The sequence below is a fragment of the Brassica napus genome, chromosome A1 (assembly GCF_020379485.1).
Source record: "Brassica napus cultivar Da-Ae chromosome A1, Da-Ae, whole genome shotgun sequence".
NCBI lineage: Eukaryota > Viridiplantae > Streptophyta > Magnoliopsida > Brassicales > Brassicaceae > Brassica > Brassica napus.
In genome coordinates this window covers 25,960,228-25,970,970 of record NC_063434.1, presented here as the reverse complement: position 1 = coordinate 25,970,970, position 10,743 = coordinate 25,960,228, and the positions used below count along the sequence as shown (strand labels likewise).

Sequence of the window (10,743 nt, the reverse complement as noted above, 5' to 3'; positions counted from 1 at the left end):
TCGTAAATGGGTATGGAGAGACCTCCACAGCGTTGACTTTAATGGGAGGCTGCTGAGAATCTGTAACAACAACAAAAAAGTTACAATAATTATTTTCGCTCAACTTCAACCAATCAACGTTACTGCCTTCTTTATCAGGACATGCAACAAATTAATGGATATTTACTCTGGCAGATTCGGAAGTCGCTGACAGATAGGCGGCGAAAGCAACTGGTAAGACAAAGAGTGACACAAGGAGGTGAAAATGAAGCAAAGGCTGCAGGGCGTGAGATATAGCCATGGATATATTTCTGCTGGTTATATTTTTGATATTTCAGATTTTTTTAAAAGTTTTGGGTTCGGGTTTTCGGGTATAATTGTAGGTTTAGTTGGCTAGTTGTTGTGGTATCAATGTTCCTAATGATATCTGTGGTTTGGTTTATCATCTATCTTGTTTTCAGGAAATATAAAATAAAATGTGGGAATATTAGAATCACCTTGTTCTTTACTAACATCAGTTTTGTTTCTTTTTTTTGTTTGATCCAGTAATTGTCTTATTTCGCCGAATGTTCAACTTTTTATAGAGAAAAGTCATTCCACAAAGTAATGTTTTTAGCTGATTAACTTTAGTATAAGCATGTTTGCTCTTGTGAAAACTAAGAGTCTTGTTGTTTTGTTTAGTCACTGGTTACATACGGAGTAGGCTTCAAACAATGAGGGTTGGTTCAACAATAAACCAAGAAATGCTACTACGTGAATTGGGAATTGATAAGAGAGGCCGGCACAGGAGAAGTGCAAGGAAGAATGATAATGAGCTTCAGATTTGTAGCTTTGAAAGTGTAGCCTTGGCAACAGATTACTTCTCCGATGCAAACAAGCTCGGTGAAGGAGGTTTTGGTCCTGTATATAAGGTGCTATAACATGTTCTTCAGATCCTAATAACAACTCATGATTTTGATGCTTTGGCTACTTTTTTGAAGGGGAGGTTAATACATTGGGAAGAAGTGGCTATCAAGAGACTATCTATAGCCTCAGGGCAAGGATTAGTGGAGTTCAAGAACGAAGCTATGCTTATTGCAAAACTCCAGCACACAAATCTTGTGAAGTTGATAGGTTGCTGCGTCGAGAAGGATGAGAAGATGTTGATTTATGAGTACATGCCCAACAAGAGCCTTGACTACTTCCTCTTTGGTGAGTTTTCTTTATAAAATCTACGAGTCCGTAAAAACATTTCTGACTACATGTTGATTCTTGAAATGGTTTAAATTTCTGTGCATGTTTTCCTTCAATATTCTTGCTTTCTTCGTGCTTGATTCGCGTTTGTTCACAACACTACATGTTTTCGACTTTATGTAGACCCTTTGAGGAAAAATGTTCTAGATTGGACGCTGCGGTTCAGGATCATGGAAGGGATCATCCAAGGGCTGTTGTACCTTCACAAATACTCAAGATTGAAAGTGATACACAGAGACATCAAAGCCAGCAACATTTTGCTGGACGAGGATATGAATCCCAAAATATCTGATTTTGGTATGGCTAGGATATTTGGAGCACAAGAATCAAGAGCCAACACCAGACGAGTTGCTGGCACATTGTAAGTAAAAGAGTGACTAGATACAAGGAGAAGATTCTCTGTTCATATATAACTTGAATTTCTAGTTGTTAATATATACATGTATAGTGGCTATATGTCTCCAGAGTACTTCAGAGAAGGACTATTCTCAGCTAAGTCAGATGTGTTCAGCTTTGGGGTTCTGATGCTTGAAATCATTTGTGGAAGGAAGAACAATAGCTTTCACCATGACTCAGAAGGGCCTCTGAATCTCATAGTTCATGTAATAGCTAAACTCGCTCTTCTTGTTTCATTGTTGGCATCTTTGGACCTTGTCGAAACTCAGTTTTTTTTTTTGTTTCAGGCGTGGAATCTGTTTAAAGAAAACAGAATTGGCGAGGTGATAGATCAGTCTTTGGGAGATTCTGCACTTGACAACCCTCAAGTGTTGAGATGCGTTCAAGTTGCTCTCTTGTGTGTACAAGAAAGCGCAGAGGATAGACCAAACATGTTAGATGTTTTGTCCATGATATACGGCAATAATGCTCTTTCTTTACCCAAAGAGCCCGCTTTCTATGATGGTCCTCGGAGAAGCTCGCCGGAGATGGAGCTTGAGCTACCGGAGCCAGGAAATGGATCGGATAATAGGGTTACCATCACGGTGATGGAAGCAAGGTGAGCTGGTGGTGGAATACAAATAAAAATGATCGCATTTGAGTCTCTTGTTAAGACTGATCATACAGTATTTAATCACTTGTTGAGCCCCAAATTAAAACAGAGTTAAGGGTGTGGTTTATATTAACCCTTGTTTATTAATGTTGGCAAAAAGACAATGCAGACAGTACGTTAAGGTTCCAATACAAATAGTAACGAGAGAGAAATAAAACTTGAAACACAGAGACGTACGCCTTAATTAGTAGTTCATTTGAGCATGATGCACATCATGGGCTCATATGAATTATTCATTTCGAGTCTCCGGACAAGAACATAGTATCCATTCTAAAGGTTGAAACAAACAACAAAAAGGGTCTCGTTAGATCATCAGATATAGTAAATCTAGTTTGTTAATTAATAGTGTAAAAGAGAATGCTTACTCCTATGAGGTGTAGTAAGTCTTGTGGAATGAATATGTTTGAGAAAGTGAGCACAATGGAGCCAGGTGCAACAGGACATGACGTTATATCGCAGAGGGAGGAGTAACGTTTTAAAGTGGTTACAAGTGACCGCGTGCCGAGTGTCCCATCAGAAGTGAGTCCTACACTTACTTCTGCATCATTAGGTATTTCTTGGCCTGTGTTCACACCAAGATTGTTTATCAAGAAAAGCAAAATTGAAACTATTTATCAAGTTATATATATATACTTTTTTTCTTTAAACAAAACAAGGGAATCGATTACTTGTAAAACCGGTTATGGTAAAGTTTGCGTTAGTGCCACTCGTAAATGGGTATGGAGAGACCTCCACAGCGTTGACTTTAATGGGAGGCTGCTTAGAATCTGTAAAAACAACAAAAAAAGTTACAATGATTATTTTCGTTTAACTTCAACCAATCAACGTTACTGCCTTCTTTATCAGTACATGCAACAAATTAATGGATATTACTCTGGCAGATTCGGAAGTCGCTGACAGAGGCGGCGAAAATAGTTGGTAAGACAAAGAGTGACACAAGGAGGTGAAAAGGAAGCAACGGCTGCAGGGCGTGAGATATCGCCATGGATATGATATGAACTCCTCGACGGCTATCTCGTCGATCTAGAGAGAGAAATATATTTACAGAATGAGTTCTTATGCTTACATACTATTTAATACTTAGTGTGGAGAATAAAATTGTGATAAACTAATTAGTACATCCATAAACGTTATACGCGAGAATTTTTAAAATATTGGGTTGACAAAGCTAATTGACAAGCAACATTAAATTATCAACCCAAATATAATAGAACAACAAAACCAAATTATATGAACGCCTAAGTTACTATGATTACTTTTTCCTTTCAACTTCAACCAAACCAAAGTAACTGTCTTCTTTATCAAGGTGAAGCTTACTCACAGTTATTTAATTTTCTGGCTTTTTTGTGTGTGTAAATTTAGCAAGAAAGAGTTGAACTCAAATTAGTCGTCATCACTTACATTTTGTTCCGAGTGTAGCACGATATGAAGTTACTGCATAAGAAGGACGAAGACAAGGTAAAGATTCGTTCTTCTTACTAGCCCTAGCTTTAATCCATTGAACAATGAAGTGATTGCTGCGTATCATCTTGTTCTTCTGTGTTGATGCAAACAAGAACAAGGCCTCACCAAAGCGATCTAATAATAGAGTCTGTTTATAATTTGGGTAATAACAATTAACATCATGTTTCAAAGCTTGGATTAAACAAAACAAAACATCATTTTGCACCAGCATTAACACAAACACAAACGATATATCAAGACAAAACAGAAAACATTACAACTTTTTTCAAACTCCCACATGTTCCCAACCTTTTATAACCTTTTCATCAAACACTTCCTTCAATCCTGTCACCACTCACACTCAAGCTCTCCATAGCACTCTCCAACCCAGAGCTCATCTCAGCCAACACATGAGGATCATTATAATGCTGAACAGCCTGAACAATACTCCTCACTCTCTTAAACGGATCCGCCCCCTCAAAAACCTCAGAACCGACAAAAACCCCATCACACCCCAACTGCATCATCAACGCCGCATCAGCAGGAGTCGTGATCCCACCAGACGCGAACTGCACAACAGGAACCCTCCCCATCTGCTTGGTCTGCGCCACGAGATCGTACGGCGCAGACAACTTCTTCGCAAACGCGAAAACCTCATCGTCATCCATGTTGTTCAAAACCCTAACGTCACCCATCACAGTCCTAACGTTCCTCACAGTCTCCGCAACGTTCCCTGTTCTTGTAACATCTCCCTGGATCCGAATCATCGCGGCTCCTTCCCTGATCCTCCTCAAGGCCTCGCCGGTGTCGCGGCACCCGCATATGAACGGAGATCGGAAGTTATGCTTGTTGATGAAGTTACCTTCGTCTGCAACCGAGATGATCTCGCTCTCGTCGATGTAGTCAACGGCGAGGTGCTCCAGGATCTGAGCTTCCACGAAATGGCCGACGCGCGCGCGTGCCATCGCGGGGACGGAGACGGCGCGTTTCACTTCTTTGACGAGGGCCGGATCCGGCATGCGCTGCACGCCGGATCGGGGCGGATCCGAGATGAGGACGGCGCATGCGCCGGCGGACTCGGCGATCTTGGCTTGGTTTACGGAGGAGACCTCGACGACGGCGCCGCCGCGGAGGACCTGAGCTAAGCCGACTTTGACGGAGAAGGAGTGGTTTTTCTTGGCGGCGTCGGTGATGGCTGCGCCGCTGTAGAGAGTCACGGCGCCTTGGTCGTGATCAGCCATTGTTTGATTGTAAGTATGAGGAGAATGAAGAAGAAGTGTTGACAGTGAGGAGAGATATAGAGGAAGGAGAAGAAGAGTGTGGTTTTGTCTGGAAGGTTCCGACACTGTCGAAGGTTTAGGTCGGGAGGGAGAAGAGTCCGAGTGTTAGTTTCGAAACGAAGTCGTATTGACGAAGAGAGAAGCTTAGTGGGCCTCCATGAAAGGATGACCCAAGTAGACGACTTTTTTTTTGTCGTAGTCCTTTTATTTAGAGCCGTTGGATATGAAGAAAACACGTGGCGTTATCTTGTGTGTATTTACGCTTTCGTCCAAAGATATTTTATGACGTGGGACCCGAGTCAGAGAACAAAGCACGAAGATTACAAAATGAAGGGAGCGCGAGTTCAGTCCAACAACAACTGTCTTACTTAGTGGGCCACCACGTGTTTCTAAATTGTCACGATCTAGACGGCGTCGTTTAGTACTACTCCTCACGTGTTTGAAAGTTGTTGTTTCCTTTTTATTTAATTTTTTACTGTTTTCATTCAAATCAATAATGATCAAGAACGTGAATTTACCTAAATTCCTTCAATCTTACTCTCTCTCTCTGCTACCCAACTACCATATAAAGTGTTTTTATTTTTTTTCTAAAGTTTTGTACATTTTTTAAAGTGTACATTCCAACATTTAGATGAAAGAAAACTCAAGATGAGAAGATAAAAAGTAAAACAAAAAAATGTTATATATTTTAATCGTCAATAATGTAACTCTAAAACATAAGAAGGAAGAATAAAAAAATCAAAAAATACGTACATAGGTTAATTTCATATAATCAAACTTTGATAAACCGATTATCAATCATCTTAGCTGAATTTTATGAAAATAACCAGATTCAATGTTAACTATTTCATTCCAAACCACTTGGTTTATTGTGCATGGATACACATTTATCATGCGGCATATGTTGTAGATCAGCTTGGTGAAATGAGATAAAGTTATTTAAATTGCATTTGTATTTGATTTTTCAAATTTGATAATCATGATTCAGACCATTTTGGATTAAAAATACCAGCGCACTAGTAATAAAGTTGACAAAATCCTAATAAAAAAAACAAACATAATTAATAATTAATAACCAACTCTAAATAGGAAATTAGTAACAAAGATTTATATAATGTAAAAAATCCAAAATATCTATTATATGTAAACCATATGAACTGGTCCACAAATCTCATTTAATTATAATAATATAAGAATTGAAATGACATTTTAGAAACCGAGTTTAAGGGAGCGTTTGAAAGAGAGAGAGAGAGAGAAAGAAACAGCGACCAATGCCTCCTCTCCTACTCTAAGCTTTAATTTGAACTTCATCCTTGTCTTGTCGAGACAGAGAGAGCAAAACTTTGGTCACAGAGAGATCCGATCAAAAGGATCTCCGATTCGAGCTAAGAGACAAGAACCGAGATTCGATCCCCCGGCGGCGATGAACGGAAGACAAAGATCTGGCGCAGCGGCGGCGGTTCACCACCAGAGGCAACTCTCCGACAACCTCCTCGACATGTCTTCCTCCAATGGCAGATGGCTCCAATCCACTGGTCTCCCGCACTTTCAGCCATCCTCCAATGTAAAAGTTTCGAACTTTATATCGTTTTCTAAGAAGATCTATTAGCCCGCGAGGTTTCTTGATCTTTTAAATGCAGATTCTCGATCTGGTGGTTTTTGATTGCTCTAGGCAAAGTTGTTTAATGTTGAGCAAGTTTTGAATTTAATGGTGTTGAGTGACTTGTACACACAGGATTATGGATACTATGGTGGTGGACAAGGAGCAAGAGGATACCAGAATGCTCAGAGAAACGACTTCTTTGGAGAGCCAACTACTCCTCAATATGGTTCTCGTCCATCGAGCCAACGAAGGAACAATGATGAATCTGAGTTTAGTCCTGGCCTCTTGGATCTTCATTCTTTTGACACTGAGCTTCTTCCTGAGGTAAGTGGTGTTCTGCTTAAATGCTGTGCATCCATACAACTTATTGTTTCTTGAAGAGAGTGGACTCATTGCAACAGCTCTCTTACTTCATTAAACTATTTTTAGTAAAACAAATTCTGATTTATTCTTTTACCAATTTGGTATCCATAATAAGTCAATGATTCATATGACACCATCTGATTGTCTGATTCTCTGTTGAAGATAAGATGAATATGTGAACTTCATTGCTTTTGGTCTTGCTGTTATTTTCATCAGCAGATTCCAGTCTCTAGCCAGTTAGATGGACCGTCAATGTTCAATCCTAGTCAAAGCCAAAGCTTTGATGACTTTGAGGCTTACAACAAGCAGCCGCCTAACCGTAGCCGTGTGTTGGCTGATAACTTGGCAGCTGAGAAGGAAAAGATGAATGCTGTTGCAAAGATCAAAGTTGTTGTACGTTTTCTTCTTCCTCCACTTCTTAAGAGTTGAAATTAAGTGATTTCCCCAGCCTTTTGCATCGTGAATGCTAACCATTTCCTCAACAGGTGCGTAAGAGACCACTTAACAAAAAGGAGTCGGTAAAAAACGAGGAAGACATTATTGACACACATTCCAATTGCTTAACGGTTCACGAAACCAAAGTCAAGGTTAGTTACTGATGGTTTGAGTCCGCACAAAGTTCTCTCTGTAGCAAGACACTAAGACTGATCTATAACTTTATCATTGTAGGTTGACTTGACAGCTTATGTCGAAAAGCATGAGTTTGTGTTTGATGCTGTGCTAGATGAGGAAGTCTCAAATGATGAGGTAAAATGCTGTTTAGAAGTACACAGGCTCAATGTTGCTCAGGAGGAAACCTTATTATGCTCTTTCTGTTAGGTTTATCGTGAGACAGTGGAGCCTGTTGTGCCATTAATTTTCCAACGCATCAAAGCCACTTGCTTTGCATATGGGCAGACAGGTAATAAGTAGTCTCTGTGAACTAACCCATTGTATATTCTCAATGTCACCTTCGGTTTATGTTTGCCCTCTCAGGTAGTGGCAAAACCTATACAATGAAGCCTTTGCCTCTTAAGGCTTCAAGGGACATCCTAAGGTTGATGCACCACACGTACAGAAACCAAGGGTTTCAGCTGTTCGTCAGCTTCTTCGAAATCTACGGAGGAAAGCTTTATGATCTCCTCAGCGAGAGGAAGTAAGTTGTCATCTCATCTTCACCGTTACGCCTATTAAATGTAACTGAAAGAAAAAAAAACATTATTTACCTTTTATAGGAAGCTGTGCATGAGAGAGGATGGTAAGCAGCAAGTGTGCATCGTCGGTTTGCAAGAGTACAGAGTCTCCGACACAGATGCCATCGTGGAGCTTATCGAGAGAGGAAGCGCAACGAGAAGTACTGGAACCACTGGCGCAAATGAAGAATCCTCTCGCTCGCATGCTATACTTCAGCTCGCTATTAAAAAAACAGCTGAGGGGAATCAGTCAAAGCCCCCTCGCCTCGTTGGCAAGCTCTCATTCATCGATCTTGCGGGAAGTGAACGAGGCGCAGACACAACGGACAATGACAAGCAGACGAGATTGGAAGGAGCAGAGATCAACAAGAGCTTGCTGGCGTTAAAAGAGTGTATTAGAGCTTTGGATAATGATCAAGGTCACATTCCTTTTAGAGGGAGTAAGTTGACTGAAGTTCTCAGGGACTCTTTCATGGGGAACTCTCGTACTGTGATGATATCTTGCATATCTCCGAGCTCTGGATCGTGTGAGCACACTCTTAACACCTTAAGATACGCTGACAGGTTTGGTTTTTTACTTTTCTTTCTTTCTTTTTTTGTTGTCATATGTGTATCCGTTAACTGTGAGGAACTAACTGTAGGGTTAAGAGTCTCTCGAAGGGAAACGGCTCTAAGAAAGATGTGTCTTCTTCAACGTTAAACCTAAGGGAGTCCACAAAAGTTCCTTTATCTACCGCACTTCCTACTCTCCCATCCAACTATGATGATGACGTGAATGAGATGTGGAATGAAGAGAACGATGACTTTGATGCATCGGATTACGAGCAAGAGAAGCAAATGTGGAAGAAAAATGTGAAGCCAGAGGTTTCCTATGCACAGGAGAGAATCCCTAAACCTACTATTCCAGTGAAGTCAAGAGACATGCCAAGGCCTGATATGAAGAAGTCAAGCTCCGATGACAATCTAAATGCACTTCTGCAGGTAACCTTCAATAAAAAATCCACTGTTTTTTTTATTAGGCTTGACGCAAGAACCATTTTAACAGGAAGAAGAAGACCTTGTGAATGCACACCGTAAACAAGTTGAGGATACCATGAACATAGTGAAAGAGGTATGATGAATCTTTTCAGTTTTGCAAAGCCTCTGGTTTCGATTCTATCTTTTAATCCCTTTTTGGGATCACATGTGCAGGAGATGAATCTGCTGGTGGAAGCAGACCAGCCTGGAAACCAGCTAGATGGTTACATTTCGAGACTGAACACAATTCTCTCTCAGAAGGCTGCAGGTATACTCCAACTGCAGAACCGTCTTGCTCATTTCCAGAAGCGCCTTAGGGAGCACAATGTATTGGCATCTACTACTACTGGGTACTGACCCCTCTTCGAGTAAATACTGGTCCTCCTTTTATCGACCTCATCTCAGGTTTTGCATTGGTGCCCCCTCTGCTGGCTTCGAATGGAGATCAGAAGTTTATTTATTCACAGCTTACTGAGAACCCTACATGGAAGAGTATGATTACAGTTTCTTATATATGCATTCTGATCTTGCTGCTGCATTTTGAATTGGCTCAGATTCTTGTAATGGATTTGTTGCAGATGATTAAATACCTATGTAATAATATTTACTTTTGTGATATTAATGAGCCTGCCTTCTATTATAAGTTCTAGTGACCGTCAGAAGAGAGCTCCAAAAGTTCTTGGAACTGGCAAATAATTCACTGTCAAATAGTGTTGGTACGCACAAGCATGATTCAAACTTACAAGCTGAAAAAAAAAAAAAGACTAATGTCTCCGGGAGTGTTTTAATCAGGCGTACAGATCATTGAAGAATTTGCCAACGATGTTGAGATACACATGACTTCTAAGACGAGAATAGTGATAAAGTGCCTCTTCAACGTCAAGGGCTTTCTCTATATCTCCTGTCTCAGTCATATACATCTCTTTAATCTTCTTATCCATTCTGTTGCAGTCTCTTGACGAACGCTAAGAGCAAGCTTCTGTTTTCTTCTCTTGTTCGTGCTTCTGCTCAGCTTTAGTGAGCCTCCGATGCTGTTTTTGAGATCAGACTCCCATATGTTGAGGAAACTCGCAAAGATATTGTCTCCATCTACAAAATATGCATGAGAAGTTGGATTTTGGTCAATGGAGTTTCTTACCTGCTCAGAGAATGATGGACTTTAGACTGTGAAGTGTTCTGTGGAAGAAACTGTTTGTTTTTTTAAACATTTCTCTTTCACTGCAACTGATATGTTCTTGTTGGCAGATCAATGTTCTCTCACATATATACTTTGTGGTCACTGAAATCAACCTATATGTAGTATTAAATATGTGTTATTATCTTACTTTAGTTTCATAGTATTTGTGAATGTATCTTTAGTGTTTATTACTGAACATAAAAAAAAGCTAAAGTGAAAATCTGTCTTCCCTTAGACTGTCATCTTTCTCTTTATTCAGGTTTGTATGTCTTTAGATAATTTGTAGATCTTTTATTAAAGTTAATATTGACTTATAGTAAAGTAAACCGAGATTGTCCTTGTGTAAGTATATAGCTTTAGATGATTCGTATGTTCTTTGTGTAAAAACATTTTTCTTGAGTTTCATTGTCATAAACGCGGACAAATCT

The 10,743-nt window shown here is 40.0% G+C and overlaps 4 protein-coding genes and 1 pseudogene across 6 annotated transcripts; 2 read left to right on the top strand and 3 right to left on the bottom strand.

The window, feature by feature from the left end:
• The first annotated feature begins 3 nt into the window (after window positions 1-3).
• LOC106349782 (G-type lectin S-receptor-like serine/threonine-protein kinase CES101) lies at window positions 4-2,420 on the top strand. 2 transcript variants are annotated; one of them, XM_048739011.1, is made up of 7 exons: window positions 89-296; window positions 526-582; window positions 661-890; window positions 960-1,170; window positions 1,336-1,573; window positions 1,661-1,814; window positions 1,896-2,420. In XM_048739011.1, the coding sequence occupies exons 3-7, from the start codon at window positions 693-695 to the stop codon at window positions 2,208-2,210; spliced, it is 1,116 nt and encodes a 371-aa protein (XP_048594968.1). In that variant the 5' UTR covers window positions 89-296; window positions 526-582; window positions 661-692; the 3' UTR covers window positions 2,211-2,420. The 2 variants fall into 2 exon arrangements, with proteins under 2 accessions (XP_048594964.1, XP_048594968.1); XM_048739007.1 differs by having other exon boundaries at window positions 4-582.
• Window positions 2,382-3,935, bottom strand: LOC106367689 (MD-2-related lipid-recognition protein ROSY1). Its single transcript, XM_013807522.3, has 5 exons — window positions 3,662-3,935; window positions 3,134-3,283; window positions 2,929-3,027; window positions 2,626-2,822; window positions 2,382-2,530 (listed from the first exon to the last, which is right to left on the bottom strand). The coding sequence occupies exons 1-5, from the start codon at window positions 3,933-3,935 to the stop codon at window positions 2,453-2,455; spliced, it is 798 nt and encodes a 265-aa protein (XP_013662976.2). The 3' UTR covers window positions 2,382-2,452.
• LOC106348515 (pyridoxal 5'-phosphate synthase-like subunit PDX1.2) lies at window positions 3,836-5,124 on the bottom strand. Its single transcript, XM_013788268.3, has one exon. It carries the CDS (start codon window positions 4,942-4,944, stop codon window positions 4,030-4,032), a length of 915 nt encoding a protein of 304 aa, XP_013643722.2. The 5' UTR covers window positions 4,945-5,124; the 3' UTR covers window positions 3,836-4,029.
• Window positions 5,125-6,188: 1,064 nt separating this feature from the next.
• LOC106348471 (kinesin-like protein KIN-13B) lies at window positions 6,189-9,756 on the top strand. Of its 2 annotated transcripts, none has more exons than XM_013788222.3 (11): window positions 6,189-6,547; window positions 6,719-6,910; window positions 7,166-7,342; window positions 7,435-7,536; window positions 7,619-7,696; window positions 7,769-7,850; window positions 7,925-8,084; window positions 8,164-8,685; window positions 8,763-9,102; window positions 9,167-9,232; window positions 9,313-9,756. In XM_013788222.3, the coding sequence occupies exons 1-11, from the start codon at window positions 6,407-6,409 to the stop codon at window positions 9,493-9,495; spliced, it is 2,043 nt and encodes a 680-aa protein (XP_013643676.1). In that variant the 5' UTR covers window positions 6,189-6,406; the 3' UTR covers window positions 9,496-9,756. The 2 variants fall into 2 exon arrangements, with proteins under 2 accessions (XP_013643676.1, XP_013643683.1); XM_013788229.3 differs by having other exon boundaries at window positions 6,190-6,547; window positions 7,169-7,342.
• A 13-nt stretch (window positions 9,757-9,769) lies between these two features.
• Window positions 9,770-10,561, bottom strand: LOC125577585 (annotated as a pseudogene).
• Window positions 10,562-10,743: the final 182 nt, after the last annotated feature.

Coding starts and splice junctions, on each gene's coding strand:
- LOC106349782 (XM_048739007.1), top strand. CDS start 693: ATGAGGGTTGGTTCAACAATAAACCAAGAAATGCTACTACGTGAATTG. Junction 1,574..1,660: donor AGACGAGTTGCTGGCACATT/GTAAGTAAAAGA, acceptor ATACATGTATAG/TGGCTATATGTCTCCAGAGT. Junction 1,815..1,895: donor CTCTGAATCTCATAGTTCAT/GTAATAGCTAAA, acceptor TTTTTGTTTCAG/GCGTGGAATCTGTTTAAAGA.
- LOC106367689 (XM_013807522.3), bottom strand. CDS start 3,935: ATGCTGGTGCAAAATGATGTTTTGTTTTGTTTAATCCAAGCTTTGAAA. Junction 3,284..3,661: donor TGCTACACTCGGAACAAAAT/GTAAGTGATGAC, acceptor TTCTCTCTCTAG/ATCGACGAGATAGCCGTCGA. Junction 2,531..2,625: donor ACTTACTACACCTCATAGGA/GTAAGCATTCTC, acceptor TTCAACCTTTAG/AATGGATACTATGTTCTTGT.
- LOC106348515 (XM_013788268.3), bottom strand. CDS start 4,944: ATGGCTGATCACGACCAAGGCGCCGTGACTCTCTACAGCGGCGCAGCC.
- LOC106348471 (XM_013788222.3), top strand. CDS start 6,407: ATGAACGGAAGACAAAGATCTGGCGCAGCGGCGGCGGTTCACCACCAG. Junction 8,686..8,762: donor ACCTTAAGATACGCTGACAG/GTTTGGTTTTTT, acceptor AACTAACTGTAG/GGTTAAGAGTCTCTCGAAGG. Junction 9,233..9,312: donor CCATGAACATAGTGAAAGAG/GTATGATGAATC, acceptor TCACATGTGCAG/GAGATGAATCTGCTGGTGGA.